At 41.5% G+C, this 17,020-nt stretch overlaps 1 protein-coding gene across 10 annotated transcripts in view; it reads right to left on the bottom strand.

Annotated features, from left to right (window-relative positions):
* Positions 1 to 17,020, bottom strand: part of REPS2 (RALBP1 associated Eps domain containing 2) — a 259,100-nt gene that overhangs the window by 188,596 nt on the left and 53,484 nt on the right. For all 10 annotated transcript variants that reach the window (XM_002719927.5, XM_051827618.2, XM_051827619.2 and 7 more), the window contains exon 2: positions 394 to 517. In XM_002719927.5, the coding sequence (XP_002719973.1) occupies positions 394 to 517 (124 nt within the window). The remainder of the gene's footprint in view (positions 1 to 393; positions 518 to 17,020) is intronic.

Genomic DNA, 17,020 nt, shown 5'->3' with positions numbered 1-17,020 from the left:
ATGAAAAGAGAGAGAAAAGGAGCAATTCCACTCAACCTCTCCTGTTACTCCGCCCAATCCTTAACAGAGCCTTGAATGATATTATAGTTACCTCAAGCGGAAAATTAAACTGAAGGTTATTATTTTACTCTCATCCCGCTAAAGAACAAAATCTATTTCAACTGCAAGTCAGTTAAAAGGAACTAATCTTAGATCACTTGCTGAATCTTTCCCAGTTTAAAAAAAAAAAAGAAAAAAACTAACTTTTGTCACTGCATTTTGCACAGGAGTTGGAAGAAGCAAGGAGAAATTCCCACAAAAGGTTATAGAACAGGCTTTAGACCCACTAAAAATGGGTCTCATAAGCAAGAAACATGTTGTGGATAATAAAATGTACAAATTTGAGATACTCACCACATTTAATACTCTCTATCCGCACAGGGAGGCCAGACTGTGCTGCAGCAATTAATTTCAGAGCAATGTAGAACTGTGTTGGACCAAAATAACCAACCCGCTTTGCACCACACAGTTCTGTGATCTGAAACAGACAAGAAAATCATGATGAAAACCCCATTTCATAACAGGAAAAGAAGACAAGATATATAATGAAATTGCAAGGATTTCACAGTGTAACTAACCAAAAAGTCCCTCAGGAACCTGTGTGTACACACTGGTTGGTTCCTTTTTTCTCCAGCTTACAGTTTTTTAATTCAGATCATTTAGTTCTACCTACTCATGGTGCTTTAGGACTAAGTAATTTATTATTCCTCCTCTTTCAAAAATAAAAATAAAAGTAACAAACGATAGCTGTTACTCTTCTTACAAAGGAGAGTGATTTCTTCAAGGGGTAGCTTCTAATGTACAAAGTCTAGAAAATCACTGGGGTGAAAAGAGAACAGATTAGTCATTACCACCACTTGTGGATTATCCTAGTTTATTGAAATTAAAAGTGAATTAATTATTTATATAATAATTAACTTAAGACAAAATTTTTTCCTACCCATTGAAATCACATCTTGGATACTCATTTCAAGGAAACAAAAAAGTACTAGAGACACAAATATTTTCAAGGCATTGCAATAACTGTTGGTTCCCAACCCATCACCTGGAACTAGAACATTCTCCTCCCCGCTTAGACTGAACTCAAATATTACTTCTCTATAGTTTACTCCCAAGTTCCCAGGTATAGCCTCTTTTCCCCGTGTGTTCTCAATAGTACTCTATTCAAATGTCTATAAATGTCTATCACACGCTACCCTATTCTAAGAGAAGAGAAAGGAGTAAGTGATACCTAAGGGTGAAACATGAATAACCAAGAGACCATTGTTGTAGCTGGTAGATGCATTCATTCTCTGATTCTCTATATATTTGAAATTCTCCATATTCGAGTTTTTAATATTTATTTTCTCATTTCTCCATATTCGAGTTTTTAATATTTATTTTCTCATTTATCTCATAATATTATAGTTATCTATTTAACTCTGCTCTTATTAAAAAGTCTTCTCTTCAAGGGCAAGGGGCAACTTCCATTCATCTCCTAGCAAAATGATAGGCACCCCAACATCCCATATGAGCACCAGTTCAAGTCACTAGCTGCTCCACTTCTATTCTAGCTCCCTGCTAATATGCCTGGGAAAGCAGATGATGTCCCAAGAACTTGGGCCCCAGCAACCCACGTGGGAGACCCAGATGGAGTTCCAGGCTCCTGGCTTTGGCCTGGCCCAGCCCCAACAGTTGCAGCCAATTGGGGTGTAAAATAGCATATGGAAGATGGATCTCGTTCTTCCTCTCTCTCTCTCTCTCTCTCCCCCTCCCTCCCTCCCTCCATCTCTCCTTTTCTCTAACTCTGCCTTTCAAACAAATATTTTTAAAATGATAGGCACCCAAGACACAGTCAATAAATTCTCAATTAAGTGAATGAAACATACCCTCAAATATAAAATGTAACTGAATTTAATAATATTTCCTTATTGTTAATATATCTATTACACATTTTAAAGTATAGACTAGCTTCTACATGGGGGTAAAAAACACCAACAACCTCAGTATAGTTCCAGCATCATTAAAATAGTTGTCTTGTAGAATAATTCCTAATATTAAGGAATTGTGATCTTTTGTGTGTGAACAATTTAACAACTATATTTCATTCAGTGTTAATTTATTAGTAATTTAACCCGTTTTTATTTTAGCATAACTACCACACTGAATTGGAAATTTCCAGCAAAACAATTATGGCACTTTAAGACTAAAACTCTAATTTGACATTAACAAACCACTTTATTTACTTTGGAATCTTTTCTTTGGTCCCACATGCCAAAAGAATCCTTGCTTGGTAAGCAAAGAAGATTATATTCACACAGATAAGTTAAGCCCATAGGTCACTTTTCTTGCTGTACACCAAACCTCCCAGAAACATGAGAAGAACTTTTTGAAATATTCAAGCCACAAAGAAGAGAAAACTGTCAAAAGCCTTTGGAACTTACATAGGGATTCATAAGCCTATGATTTCTCAATCCAAAAAAATGGGTTAATTTTGTAAGGTTTCTTTGCTCATTGAAGTTCAAAGTATTACAAGTTTGAATTCTCAAAGGAAAAGCTCTAAGTTGTGGATAGAAGTATTTTGATGACAGCTAAAGAAAATAAGGTTGTATTTTATATCAGATACTCAACCAGCAGGAGGTATTTTATAGAATTGCTCCTTTAAACATCCAACTCACCAAGTTTTTCCCAAAATAAAGAAAAAATGAAAAGATTCCACCCCCCTTCTTTAGTCTAAACTCCAAACCTGGAACACTCTCAGCTGGATCCATCTTAGGTTACCTGTGGTGCAAATCTCTAATACAGAGCATGAACCTATGGACCAGGGTTTGTTTTCTCAGGTGCAAAGCAAGAAATGGAAAATAAAAAGGAATGGGTGAAATCAACCTCCTTACAGCTTACAGATGTACACTAAACTGATGATATGCTGGCTACAAATCTGAAAAATGCACCGAACATTTGGGAAGAACCCAAACAAAGTTCTGGAAGGTTGAAGGGCACTAAAATTGCTTCCCTCCTACCTAATTCTATAAGATTAAGTGACTGAGTAACCAGTCTACACACATTCTAATTTTTCTGAAATAATAACTTTCTTTCCTAGTTGAAAGGTAATACATTTTCAGAACTGTTTGAAGGTTTGAATAAGCTTCTCTCTTTTAAGTATTTTTAAAGGTTTCCATAGAAAGATTTTAAAAATCAAAAGCTATTAGTAGAGAGAGCTGGAAGAATCCTCGAAGAGTACCCTTATTTTCTACCCTCTCTCTGTTGTACCTGGCAGAGTTCAGATTTTTTGCTTTGACCATGACTGCTTGCAGTTCTGCCCCTGGACTTGTGTACCTTCACACACCAGCCTCTGCATGCCCTCTGTGGTATTACTAAAACCATATCACCCTCCAAAGGGTTTTCAGGGCTCCTCATTCCCTTGTAGAACCTGCACTCCTGAGCGTGGCTTTTGAGGTCCTCCTGTGTGGCCCAAACTTCCCCTCCAACAACCCCAAGCCTTTCTCTTCCTGCCCCAATGCTAATTAAGGCTTTAGCCACTACCAGATGTCAATCAAGCTCTCCACAGCAATACCCATCCAGGCCTCTGGGCACCTGCTATGCCCTCTGCCTGGAAGTCAAGTGTCTCCCCACTTGTGTCCCTGTGGCTCATTTAAAAGTCACCTCAAAAACAACCTTATCTCTGAAACCTTTGTCAAATCCAAATGGCTTATTTTCTCCATTCCCATAACACTTTATACTAGCTTTCTATCACCTCACTAGCCTATCATATAGCAAAATCACTGTTTTGGTAATTGTCAGCACTGTGCCTCATCTCCTTCCTGCATGCTCTAAGTGCCCAGTCCAAGGCAAGGGTTTATTTTCATTTGTATTCTCCAAGAATACAATTGCTTAATGAATATTTATTGAAGTAATTTGATTCCACAGCCTGTAGCAGCAGAATAGTTCTTCCTCTGAGCTTGTCATTATTTTTAAAAGTGACTGCTAAGTTGGCTCTAGACATCTCACACCATTTAACCAGAAGAGCTCCTTCAGATATAGAAGCGAATATTAACTACTGTGTTCCCTGCCTGGTCAGCTAGGCAGTACTACAATGTTAGAATCAAGGTTCCCACCACCCTTTATATCAGCCCTAAGACTTACAGCCCAGAAGAATACCTCAGAGGTGCCCCTGAGACTCAGCACTCCAGAGATGTGCCTCCTTTCACTCACCAAAATGACAGGGGCTCGGCCCCCAAGGGGGCATACTTGGCAACAAATAGACAAGTACGTGCTTGCACTTCCTACCTTGGCCTCTCAGGAAACAGCTAAACCCCACGCTGGGCTTTTCTTTCCCATTCATTTATACTTTCGAACATTCAATAGGGATTTTCTGTCCAAAGGGACCCATGTGGGGAGCCACTCCAGAAAACATGATCCCCCATATCCAATTATCCAACGTTAAGTAGTGTGCAACTAGAGCCAAACCCCAATGTTAAAGAGCAGACATGCAGTACTTAGGCATGTTTTCAGAGAATCCCAAAAACACCTTAAAGCAGAAGTGGGGAACGTCCAGCCTGTGGGCCATATTATAAGGCCAGTGAAATCATTTGTTCTGGCACTGCCAAGACAACCTCAGGCAGAACTCAAAATTTTAAACTGATCATTTGGTATGGCCCACGAATGATGTTATAAATATCCACATGGCCCTTGGCAGAACAAAAAAGTTCCCTACCCCTGACTTAAAGCATTGGTTAACTGAAAAACATTTAGGGCACCTCCCTATTAAATTATTATGCTCAGTGCTATCTATGATAGGAATTAAGCAATGCTCAACAAAACAACCAATTCTATATACACACATGCTCACGCACAAACACACACACTTTCTCCCTTCCCTTTTCATCAAATCATATGAAAAGTAGGTTAAAGACACATTTCATGACATACCTCATGACACATCATCCCTAAGTACCTTATTATTTATACCTAAGAACAGGTATATTCTCCAACACCATCACACCATCATCACCACACCCACGGAAATCAACATTAACACAATGATCACACAACATATGGACAAACTCACATTTCAACAATTACCATGAAAATGGCCTACAAAGCTGAATTTTCTTTTCCTGATCCAGGATTTCTCGTATAGATTGATTTATTGAATGATTGATTGATTGATTTTAAAGTCAAAGCTAGAGAGAGAGAAGGAGAGACAGAGATCACTCCCCCGAGTTGGCCACAACTGCCAAGGCTGGGCCAGGCTGAGGCCAGGAGCCCAGAGCTTCTCTAGGTCTCCCACGTGAGTAGCAGGGGTGAAAGTACTTGGGCCATCCTCTGCTGCTTTTCCCAGGCCATTTGCAGAGAGCAGCACTGGAAGTGGAGCAGCCAGCACTCAAATCAGTGCCCATAAGAAGTGCCAATGTTGCAGGAAACAGCTTTACAGGCTACACCACAACAATTAATGACCCCCTGATTCAGGATTTAATTAATCAATGTTCATGCATTGCATTTTTATCTTATATTCCCTTAGGGTCCCCCTAATCTAGGACAATCACACTCATTCTTTTTTAAAAGGTTTATTTACTCATTTGAAAGTCAGAGTTAGAGGGAGAGAGGAAAAGACAGAGAGAGAGAGACACAGAGAGAGAGATCTTCCACCTGCTGGCTCACTTCTCAAATGGCCACAACAGTCGGGACTGCAGACAACAGCCCACTGCCCCAGTCCTTAATGACACTGAATCCTTTCAAGATTCCAGGCCAGTTCTCCCCAGAATGTCCCATATTTTGGATTTGTCTGTTTTCTGGTGACAACACTCAAGTCAAACATTTCAGCAAGACAACCACAAAAGTGAAACTGTGATACAGTGAGAGGTACACATTGGTGAGGGTCACATAATGTCAGAACACCCTACCATTTACTGATTGCCAGACTTGGCCATTTAACTAAGGTTGTGACCTTTCCATTGAAAAGGCATGTTTCTACATTCTCCTTTAAGATCATTCAATTGTTCTATCTCCTAAAAAAACAGCTTTAAAATCTGGTCAGGGGCCGGCGTTGTGGCATAGCAGGTAAAGCCACTGCCTGTAATGCTGGCATCCCATACGGGCGCCAGTTCAAGTCCCGGCTGCTCCACTTCCGATCCCACTCTCTGCTATGATGTAGGACAGTGGAGGATGGCTCAAGTTCTTAGGCCCCTGCACATGCATGGGAGACCCAGAAGAGGCTCCTGGCTCCTGCCTTCAGATTGGCCCAGCTCCGGCAGTTGCAACCATTTGGGGAGTGAACCAGCAGATAGAAGACCTCTCTCTCTCTCTCTCTCTCTCTCTCTCTCTCTCTCTGTAACTCTGCCTTTCAAATAAATAAATCTTTTTTTTTTTTTATTATTATTATTTTTTGACAGGCAGAGTGGACAGTGAGAGAGAGAGACAGAGAGAGAAAGGTCTTCCTTTGCCGCTGGTTCACCCTCCAATGGCCGCCGCTGCAGCCGGCGCACCGCGCTGATCCTGGCAGGAGCCAGGAGCCAGGTGCTTTTCCTGGTCTCCCATGGGGTGCAGGGCCCAAGCACCTGGGCCATCCTCCACTGCACTCCCTGGCCATAGCAGAGAGCTGGCCTGGAAGAGGGGCAACCGGGACAGAATCCGGCGCCCCAACCGGAACTAGAACCCGGTGTGCCGGCGCCGCAAGGTGGAGGATTAGCCTATTGAGCCACGGCGCCGGCTTAAATAAATCTTTTTAAAAAATCTGTTCAATAACTAATAAGCAATACTGATTCTAAATTATATCAGTATCTAAAGAACTACAATCCAAATGCAAAATCACATGGATGGGGGTGATTTTTATTCCATGAAATAGGTGCCACCTATTCCTAGTTTTTATGTACAAATTAATCCAATTCAGAAAGTTAAGTGATATGTTCAAGGTCACAAATTCAGAGCTGGTATTCAAATCTTTGTATGCCTGGGTCTGAAGCTTATGGTGTTTCCATTATCAGGGGTTGGAAAGCTGGAAAGTGGAAATGTGGCCCACAACCTGGTTTATCATGGTTCATTTGTAAAATTTTTTTCAGTTTGCGAACATTTGTAATCAAGCTGATGACAGGGAACATAATTATGAATTCTATTAAACAAAATATTATCCCAAAAAAAGAATTCCATTCTTATGAGTAGATCTATATTATCAAAAAAGTAGCCAAATATTATTACTTTAATTAACTCAATAAAAAGTCCATGAAAGTCTGTTTCTATCTTGATATAGATGTATCTATACAATATCCTTTGTTTTGCCTCCTGGCTTTAAAAAAAAAAAAAGAAAAACCGAGGCCAGCACTGTGACGTAGCAGGTAAAGCTGCCACATGCAGCACACGCATCCCATATGGGCACTGGTTCAAGTCCCAGCTGCTCCACTTCCAATCCAGCTCCCTGTTACTGTACCTGGGAAAGCAGCAGAAGATGGCCCAAGTCCCTGGGCCCCTGCACCCGTGTGGGAGACCTGGATGGAGCTCCTGGCTCTGGCCCAGCCCCAGCCATTGTGGCCACTTGGGGAATGAACCAGGGGATGGAGAGAGCTCGCGCTTGCTCTTGTGCATTCTCTCTCTCCCTCTGCCTCTCTCTCCCTCTGCCTCTCTCTCCCTCTGCCTCTCTCTCCCTCTGCCTCTCTCTCCCTCTGCCTCTCTCTCCCTCTGCCTCTCTCTCCCTCTGCCTCTCTTTCTCTGAAGATCTGACTTTCAAATAAATTAATAAATATTTAAAAAAATTTTTTAAAGTCTAAAATATATTTACCATCTGGCTCTTTACAGAAAGGGTTACCAACCCCCGCATAAAAATAGGCTGCCTCCCTCCCTAAATGCCTGCAACAACTCAGGCTAGGTCAGGCCAAAGCCTGGAGCCAGAAACTCAATCTGGGTCTCCCACATAAGGCAGGGAATCAAGTTCTTGAGCCACCACTGGCTGCCACCCAAGGTGTGCAGAGCTGGGACATGAACCTAGAAACTCCAATACAGGATGTGAGCATCCCAGCCAGCATTACTGCTGAACCAAATACTCACCCAAAAAAGAATCTTTTACTGAAATAATCAGCTGCACCAGGTAAAACACAGCATTCAGAGTAAGCACTACCATTAAACACACACACACACACATATGCAACAAGGAGACATGGGAAATAGAAGTATTTTGATATAAAAAATTAAAGTGTAGCATTAATTTCTTCATGATAAGCATTTTCCATGACCCCTGTGAACTTTTTTTAATATTTATTTATTTATTTATTTGAAAAGTGGACTTACACAGAGAGAGAAGGAGAGGCAGAGAGAGAGAGAGGTCTTCCATCCACTGGTTCACTCCTCTAATGGCCGCAATGCCTGGAGTGGCGCCGATCCAAAGCCAGGAGCCAGGAGCTTCTACTGGGTCTCCCACATGGGTGCAGGGACCCAAGGACTTGGGCCATCTTTTTCTGCTTTTCCAGGTCATAGCAGAGAGCTGGATTGGAAGTGGAGCAGCCAGGACTTGAACCGGTGCCCATATGGAAGGCCAGCACTGCAGTTGGCAGCTTTACCCGCTACACCATCGCGCCAGCCCCAACCCCTAAGAACTTTCTGAAGGCCCTTCATAGATGCCCTCTTCCTTAGCCCCCATTTTTCACCCATTTATATACATTTAAGTTTTTCAAAAGTTTTCAAACATGGACTTCCAATATTACTATAAACGCCCACAGCAACCACTGGAGCAACTGAATGCCACATTTCAGGTATGAGTAAAATCTATGCAGTAATTTACATACTAAAAATAAAATTTTTTTCTTGTTAAAATTATTTATATATTTGAAAGTCAGAGTGATGGGGGAAGGAGGGAGAGACAGAGACAGACACATAGAAACAGAGAGAGGTCTTCCATCTGCTGGTTCACTCCCCAAATGCCTGCAACAGCCAGTGCTGGGCCAGGCCAAAGCCAGGAGCCAAGAACTCCATCTGGGTCTCCCACATGGGTGGCAAGGGGAGCAAACACTTAAGCCATCATCCACTGCTTTCCCTGCACAATAGCAGGGAGCTGGATGGGAAGCAAAACAATGAGGATTTGAACCAGTACTATGATATGGGATGCCAATGTTACAAGTGGCAGCTTAACCCATGGTACCACAACACTGACTCTCAAATTTTTCTTTTGACCTTTAAAGAGAAAAGATGTTGTAAATCTTCATAACCATTCTCTGAGCATGTCTTCATCCTTTCGTGAACAAGATCTCCAAATGCATAAACTACTCTCAAGTTGCAAGTTAATTTTGGAAGCTGCATTATCTTTTAGATTCTGCAAGATGCCATTTAATTTAGGGCCAGAAGTCCTATAATAATTTGTAGGCCAAATCCATCCCAGATGCTAAATACAGGCTGACCTGGCAGAGGTTATGGCCCAGATCCAGTCTGTCAGCATTCTTGGCCCAAGGCTCAAAACTCACCCAAGGAGCAAGGAAGACCTAGGCTGCCACTATGGCTCAGATGAGGAGGCAACAAGGAAAAGAATCTGGCCTAGTGGAAACACAGATCGGTATAACAACTGGAGACAATCTGGCCATATCCCTAAGAATTATAATCTACCTTTGACTTAGCAATTCTATATCTAAAAATTTATATTCTGGGGCCGGTGCTGTGGTATAATGGGTAAAGCCGCCACCTGCTGTACCAGCATCCCATATGGGCAACAGTTCAAGTCCTGGCTGCTCCACTTCCAACCCAGCTCCCTGCTAATGTACCTGGGAAAGCAGTGGAAGGTGGTCCAAGTGCTTGGGCCCGTGTACCCACATGGGAAGCCAGGAAGAAGCCCCTAGCTCTTGGCTTTGGCCTGGCCCAGCCCCAGTCATTTTAGCCATTTGGGGAGTGAACCAGGGGATGAAAGCTAGCGTGCTCGCTCTGTCTCTCTCTCTCTCTCTCTCTGTAACTCTACTTTCAGATAAATCTTTTTTAAAAATTTACATTCCTATTATATAAGCAAAATGACATATGTATATGCTCATTGAAATATAGTGTCATCTAAGAGGCTGGAAAACATCTAGAGGTCTAGCATCTGAACTTTTAATCAAGTGTGGTTGATACACACAATGGAATTCTAGGCAACTCTAGTGGATGTTTGTCATTTCTGTGACTGCCAATCATCTTTTGAAAAGCCTTTCCTCTCTACTTGAAGAAATTTCACATATTACAAGTACCACTTCCCAGCCTAAAAGTTGAGATCCAAATTCCCAGACTCTCTTGTAGCTAAGATACAAATATGTCACCTAGGCTCTACTAATCAGACACATCTACAAAAGACTTTGCTTTGAAGTGAGACACATAAACCGAGGTGCTCTGTTCAGAGCTACTGATTTTGCAGCCTTCCTGGTACAGGCATGGAGGGGGGAACAACTGCACTCAAGTCAAATTCCTGGTATCTGTTGCTCCATGGAAGGGAGCAGCATTGTGGTTTCCACTTCATAACAGCACTACACGTAGGTTGGGGCTTTGTTTGTAACAAGTTAGACATAAGCCCTCCAAACAATTCCATGAGTTACCTCAAATCCTAATTCTTTTTTGGCTTAACTGTCTAGAGGGGATTCAGTTGTTTGGCATAAAAACCACCAACTAACAAAGAATGAGTAAGCTTTTTATCATTATGGAAGGATCATTGGAGTAGAGTGTGGAAAAGAAAAGAAAAGGTACAAAACAGATGGTATAATGGGTATTATTTCTTTTTAAAGGGGATTGAAGGAGGCTGGTACTGTGGTATAGCAGATAACGCCATTGCCTACAGTGCCGGCATCCCATATGGGTGCCGGTTCGAGTCCAGCAGCTCCACTTTAGATCCAGCTCTTTGCTATGGCCTGGGAAAGCAGTAGAGGATGGCCCAAGTCCTTGGGCCCCTGCACCCACATTGGAAACCTGGAAGAAGCTCCTGGCTCCTGGCTTTGGATCAGCGCAGCTGCAGCCATCTACGGAGTAAACCAGCGGATGGAAGACCTTTCTCTCTCCCTTTCTCTTTCTCTTTCTCTCTCTCTCTCTGCCTCTGCCTCTGCCTCTCTGTAACTCTGCCTTTCAAATAAATAAATAAATATTAAAGGGGGGGGTGAGGGCCTAGTGTTTGGCCCAGCAGTGAAGATGCCAATTAGCACACCTGTGTCCCATATTGGAGTACCTGCAATATTCTACTCCTGATTTCAGCTTCCTGCTAATGTGCACCCTGGGAGGCAGCAGGTGATGGCTCAAGTAGTTAGGTCCCTGCCACTGACATGGGAGATCTGGATTGATACTAGCTCCTGGGTTAGGCTTGGCCTGGCCCTAGTCATTGTGAGTACTTGGGGAATGAACAAACAGATGAAAGTGTTCTCTCACATTCTCCAATACAGATAAATACATTAAATAAATGAGTTAATTGTATATCATTTTGTACCTTTTAAATTTTGAATTGTATGAATGTATTATCTACTAAAAAGCAAATTTATAAAAGTCGTAAAGTGTAAGAGACACAGTCTAATCCCACGTCAGCAACAAATTTTATACATATACACCAGAACCATTCCCCTGCCTTCTACTCTAAGTGCAATTTCAGAACAAAGTGCCTAGCTGAATAAAGCTTCAAGGGACCCCACTCCTCAAGCCCAAATTTAACTCATAAATACAGTGGTTTTTTTTTTTCTTTTTTGACAGGCAGAGTTAGACAGTGAGAGAGAGAGACAGAGAGACAGAGAGAAAGGTCTTCCTTTCGTTGCTTCACCCCCCAACAGGCTGCTACGGCTGGCGCACTGCGCCGATCCAAAGCCAGGAACCAGGTGCTTCCTCCTGGTCTTCCATGCAGGTGCAGGGCCCAAGCACTTGGGCCATCCTCCACTGCCTTCCCGGGCCACAGCAGAGAGCTGGACTGGAAGAGGAGCAACCGGGACAGAATCCAGTGCCCCAACCGGGACTAGAACCCGGGGTGCTGGCGCCGCAGGCGGAGAATTAGCCAAGTAAGCCGCGGCACCGGTCAATACAGTGTTCTTTCCTCTAAGTTGCCAACACAAAACAAAACAGCAGCTAGCTTTATAAACACTAGTTATCTTGTCAAAATGGCACAGTCTAGCTGGGTGCCCATGGGGAAGGCACTTGAGCTTCCTTGGTTTAAGGTCTCATTCTAATGTAAAGAAGTTGTTAGACTAGACAGAACATAAGATAATTTTTTAGATTTAAACATTCTATGAAAAGGAATTCTGTAAGATCTGAAACCATGACTTTAACTACTCCCTCTGACACTTACCACTTCTACTTTGTATTATGATTCTGCTATATTCCCCTACAAGGCTGTAAGTCTCTTGAGGGCAAGTCTTGCACTCCTAAAATATTCTTTGCATTCCCAAGAGCACCCATCCCATTGATTTCCAACTAAGAAGGCTCATGGAATAAATCAAATATGCCTACTGGCGCCGGTTCGAGATCCGGCTGCTCCACTTCCGATCCAGCTCTCTGCTGTGGCCTGGGAAAGCAGTAGAAGATGGCCCAAGCCCTCGGGCCCCTGCACCTGCATGGGAGACCCAGAAGAAGCTCCTGGCCAATTGGAAAGTGAACCAGCGGATAGAAGACCCCTCCCTCCCTCCCTCCCTCTGCCTCTCCTCTCTGTGTAACTCTGGCTTTCAAATAAACAAATTTTTAAAAATTATGCCTACTGGGTTTAACACTTCGTGTCATGCAGAGAAGCCTTATATAAGGTGTTTTGTGCCTTTGAATAATGAATTATTTAACTGTATTAACCTATTCAAACATTGTCTGATCACAAGATATCAACAAACAGAACCTCAAGTAAATTCCTTTGTTAATCACCTGATTCTATACATGCAAAGCCCCACCCCAAAAATATACATACATTCTCAAGGAACTTAGAATTTGCTCACCCTCTGGGGTGAAATTTTATATTAAAATACAGAAATATATTAAGGAATTGACTATGATTTAGCATGGTTTCTAAAAAGGAGAATTCAAAGAAATCCTATACTCAGGCTAGCTGTTTTCGTCATCCCCATGATTCCCATGGTGTAGACTCTCCTATGCTATTAGAAGCTGGTGAAGGTCTGGGACAATCAGTGCTAAATTCATCAGAAGTGGGAACAGAGTTTCTTGCATAGTGGATTGATTCAATAGAATATTTATTTGTTTATTTATTTAAAAGGCAAAGTGACAGAGAGAGGCAGGAAGAGACAGACACAGAGTGATCTTCCATCTGCTGGTTCACTACTCAAATGCCTGCAATAGTCAGGGCCGGGCCAGGCCAAAGCAACGAGCCAGGAACTCCATACTTAAGCCATCACCTGCTGCCTTCCAGAGTGTACATTAGCAGGAAGCTGGATCAGAAGCAGAGACAATACTCAATTCCAGGCACTGTGATTATGGGATGTGGGCATCCCAACTGGTAGCTTAACCCACCATACCACAACACCTGTCTCTATAGATTTGTTTTATTGTGTGCCTAATTTGTTTCTTTGGAATGAGGGAAGATTATAGATAATGATGGTGTTTGATAACACTGATTTCATTACTTTCATAAACTAGGCCTTCTTTGGCAAACCAGTGTCACAGCTTTCCAAGCACCCAGCTGATTGCCTACATGTGTGTCCATATGTCACCACAGGATCAGGATCTCTTGTTCTTACCTGGGGAGAAATGTGGATCTAACAACACAAGGATGAGAAGAGAGGAAGAAGGCAATAGGTAAACCACTAAGGCACACATCCTTCTCACTGGTTTAGGAAAAAAATAGAGTCAAAAGTAAGAACATTTACTTAGGGCGGACTTGTGCCAGGCACTAACTTAAATGTCAGGAATTAATGACGTGAAACACACACACACACACACACATACTTTACATACACACAAACACACACACACAAGCATTCTTGACACTAAGACTTAATTAAAATGCAATTACAGATTACAAAAGAAAATTAGTTTTAGGATTCCAGCCCAGACTCTTCATATCACAGACTTGTACAGCTGGAGGAAGAGAAATCCCAGATGAACACAAATGCACTGGCAGAATTATAGAAAACTTTCACTGGCTCTGCTAACTCAGACTTCTCTCAACAGCCAAAGCATTCAGCTTTTCAGATGATTCATGTATTATCATTATTACTGCTTTTCAAAATTAAAATTATAAGTTGGGGCAATTTGGTATTTTTATACATTTATTGGTTCTAGTCAATTCCATATTTTATTCAGAATGCTTAATATTTTATACATGCTCACACATGCATACACACACACACTCATACACACATTTTTAAAGAAACTACTACTGTAGTAATAAGAGTAACACAAGCCAGGACAGTTCAAGTAAGTCAGGGGTGGGGAAACTTTTTTCTGACAAAGGCCATTTGGATATTTATAACATCATGCATGGGCCATACAAAATTATCAACTTAAAAATGAGACTGCTATAGATCTACTGGATTTCAAGTCCTGCCTGCAGTTGCCTTGGCAGGGCCAGATGAAATAATTTTGTAGGCTGTATACAGCCAGTAGGCTGGACATTCATTCCCCATCCCTGATGTAAGGTGAAGCATCAGTGTAACGACACACAGATCCTAAGTCTCAGACCACACTGGAGTTTTCATTTTATATCCCAAACCCAGATCAATTGGAACCCTTTACTACAGAGCTAAACGCATACTAGAAACATCCCTCTTTAGTAGGGTAGGCAATCTGATTTCATTCCATTGGTTTCTTTGTCAAGTTTCCAGTGAAGATCCTATCCAATTGTTAAAAAAAAACTAATGTACCTCTTGCCTCTCTGATATTCTGCAGCCTCACTCTAAAGAGGCTGGTCCCATTCAAAACTGGCTTCTGTGGGGCACTAAAACTGTAGAAGGGCCCTCCCTCCCTGCTCATGATTGTTCTTCTTCCCAAACACAAGGTCTCATGACAACCAGCACTCAAGCCCCCTGCATCATCATTCCAAATACAAGTGTGTGTAAGGGCTCTGGCCCAACTAACCAAAGGCTATACTGCTATTGGTCCTACTGTGACCTAACGGCCATGTCATATTGACAAGTCTGATGTCTTTCCATGACCAAGTCACCCTTCTGTGTCGCAGCTATACTTGACCATCCTCTTATCTCTCTAGACACCCATCACTTTAAGGCTTGGCCTTGCTCATATCTGTCTGTCCTTGTCCTACACCTTACCCCCAGCTACTTGCCAACACTTCTGAATAGTCAAATTCCTAAATTCGCCTTGCTCTTAGATCTCCTGCCATCAAGCTGTCCTTGCCAAGAGGAACATCCCTAAGACCAGGTGGGTCTCCTCTTCTATGCTCCTATCCTGAATCACCTGTAGACACTGTTCTATCTGCCTAAACAGATTCTCCATTGCCTGATCTGATACAATCTACCCATCTCTCTAAACTGATAATCCTACCACAATGAGTGAGCTTAGATCTAGGTCCTGATTACTCCCAAGATGTTCTACTCTAAGAATAGTCAACCCTCACAACGCATGCATAAAGATTTAACAACTGTTGTACTGTTACAATGAAGACAGAAAATTTCCTTAAAGAGGACAGTTTTGACTTTCTTTTTTGTTGGTGGGTAATATGTTATTTAGTACCCAAAGTTTGTTTTAAGAATGTTTACATTAATTATTTTTTATTTAAAATAAGCATTTGAGGGAAGTGAGCAAGCAGCTCACTGTAACTTGTTTCTTTATGGGATAACACCCAGGAATTTTATTCAGTAAATCCAAATGGTGACTTTGTATAAAAGACCTTTAAATAAGATTGAGACCTATATGGTAAAGAAAATGTTACCAAAGTCTACAAAAATCATTTAATTTTACATGTTCTCTTTTATGACAGAGAACAGCACTGGTTCTGTTATTTTGGAAATAAATAAATGATTCCTTGATAGGTGTTTATATTTCTCCCTCACTGCTGATCCTTGGTCAGAAACCATTCTTTATATTGATGGACTATTTTCAGAAAACTCTTATCAGCACATGTTCAATTAGTTTTCTAAAATTGTACATTTAGAATGGAGCAGTCTAAATGTGAGGTCTTAAATCTGGAAAAATAGGGAAGAAGACTGGATTTGGGAAGCATAGTCTGAAATTGCTTGAATTCTAAAGTTATAAAGAATAAATATTTCAACTTTGGATTACAGAACCCCATTTATGATTTTAAAACTACACTTGAAATAAAAGTGATTAAACCGAAAAAAAAGATTTAACAACTGAGATTTAACGCAGAATGAGCAATCCCTGCCCTCAAAGTTTCAACAGGTGTGTGTATCTGAGAAGTTTGAGAAAATGATCAACACTTATCAAACACTCAATACACATCTAGCAGGCACTGTACTTTTCTCATTGTATGTATTATTTCTAATATCTTAACTAATCTTACATGGACAGTTTCACAAATGGGAACTTCAGGGTTCAGAGAAGTTATCAGAAATTCTGAGGAATGAGAAACAATTTAAATTGAAATACTTTGCTATCCAGCAACTTACAGTATGATTATAAATGTCACATGAGTGAAGTTCATTGCACAATTAGCCAACCCCTTAGGTTCATTAAGATACCATTCATTCAGTTCTTCTAGGTGGCACACAATGGCAATAAATTAAGTATCTTGGGGCTCACCAATAGAAGGACACACATTGTTTGTATCTTGGCAGCCAGAGATACATGTAAGTTATGCCCTACTATTTCCTGGCCTTCCAAATGGCCACCAGCACCTATCTGCGGGAGAAGGAGCAGGTGTAAAGGCTACAGCCTTAGAACTGAATGTTTCCTCTCAACAAAACCAGTGAATAAACCAAAAAGCTGGCTTCATCATAACTCTGCAGTAACCAACTGAGCTAACCAGAGCATAGAATAGAAAACTAATGAACATTTGTCATTTTTCTGTTGGCTTCCCCAACATGAAGGGGTTCCCTTGCCAGTGTTTATGAAATTTCCCACCTGCTTTCAGCTAAATAATCTAAAACTGTCAGATACTCAGGACCTAAGCTTTACCAGATACTAC

This window comes from Oryctolagus cuniculus, chromosome X (genome assembly GCF_964237555.1).
Source record: "Oryctolagus cuniculus chromosome X, mOryCun1.1, whole genome shotgun sequence".
Lineage (NCBI taxonomy): Eukaryota > Metazoa > Chordata > Mammalia > Lagomorpha > Leporidae > Oryctolagus > Oryctolagus cuniculus.
The sequence above is the reverse complement of the archived record's forward strand: the minus strand, read 5'-3'. Positions and strand labels throughout refer to the sequence as shown.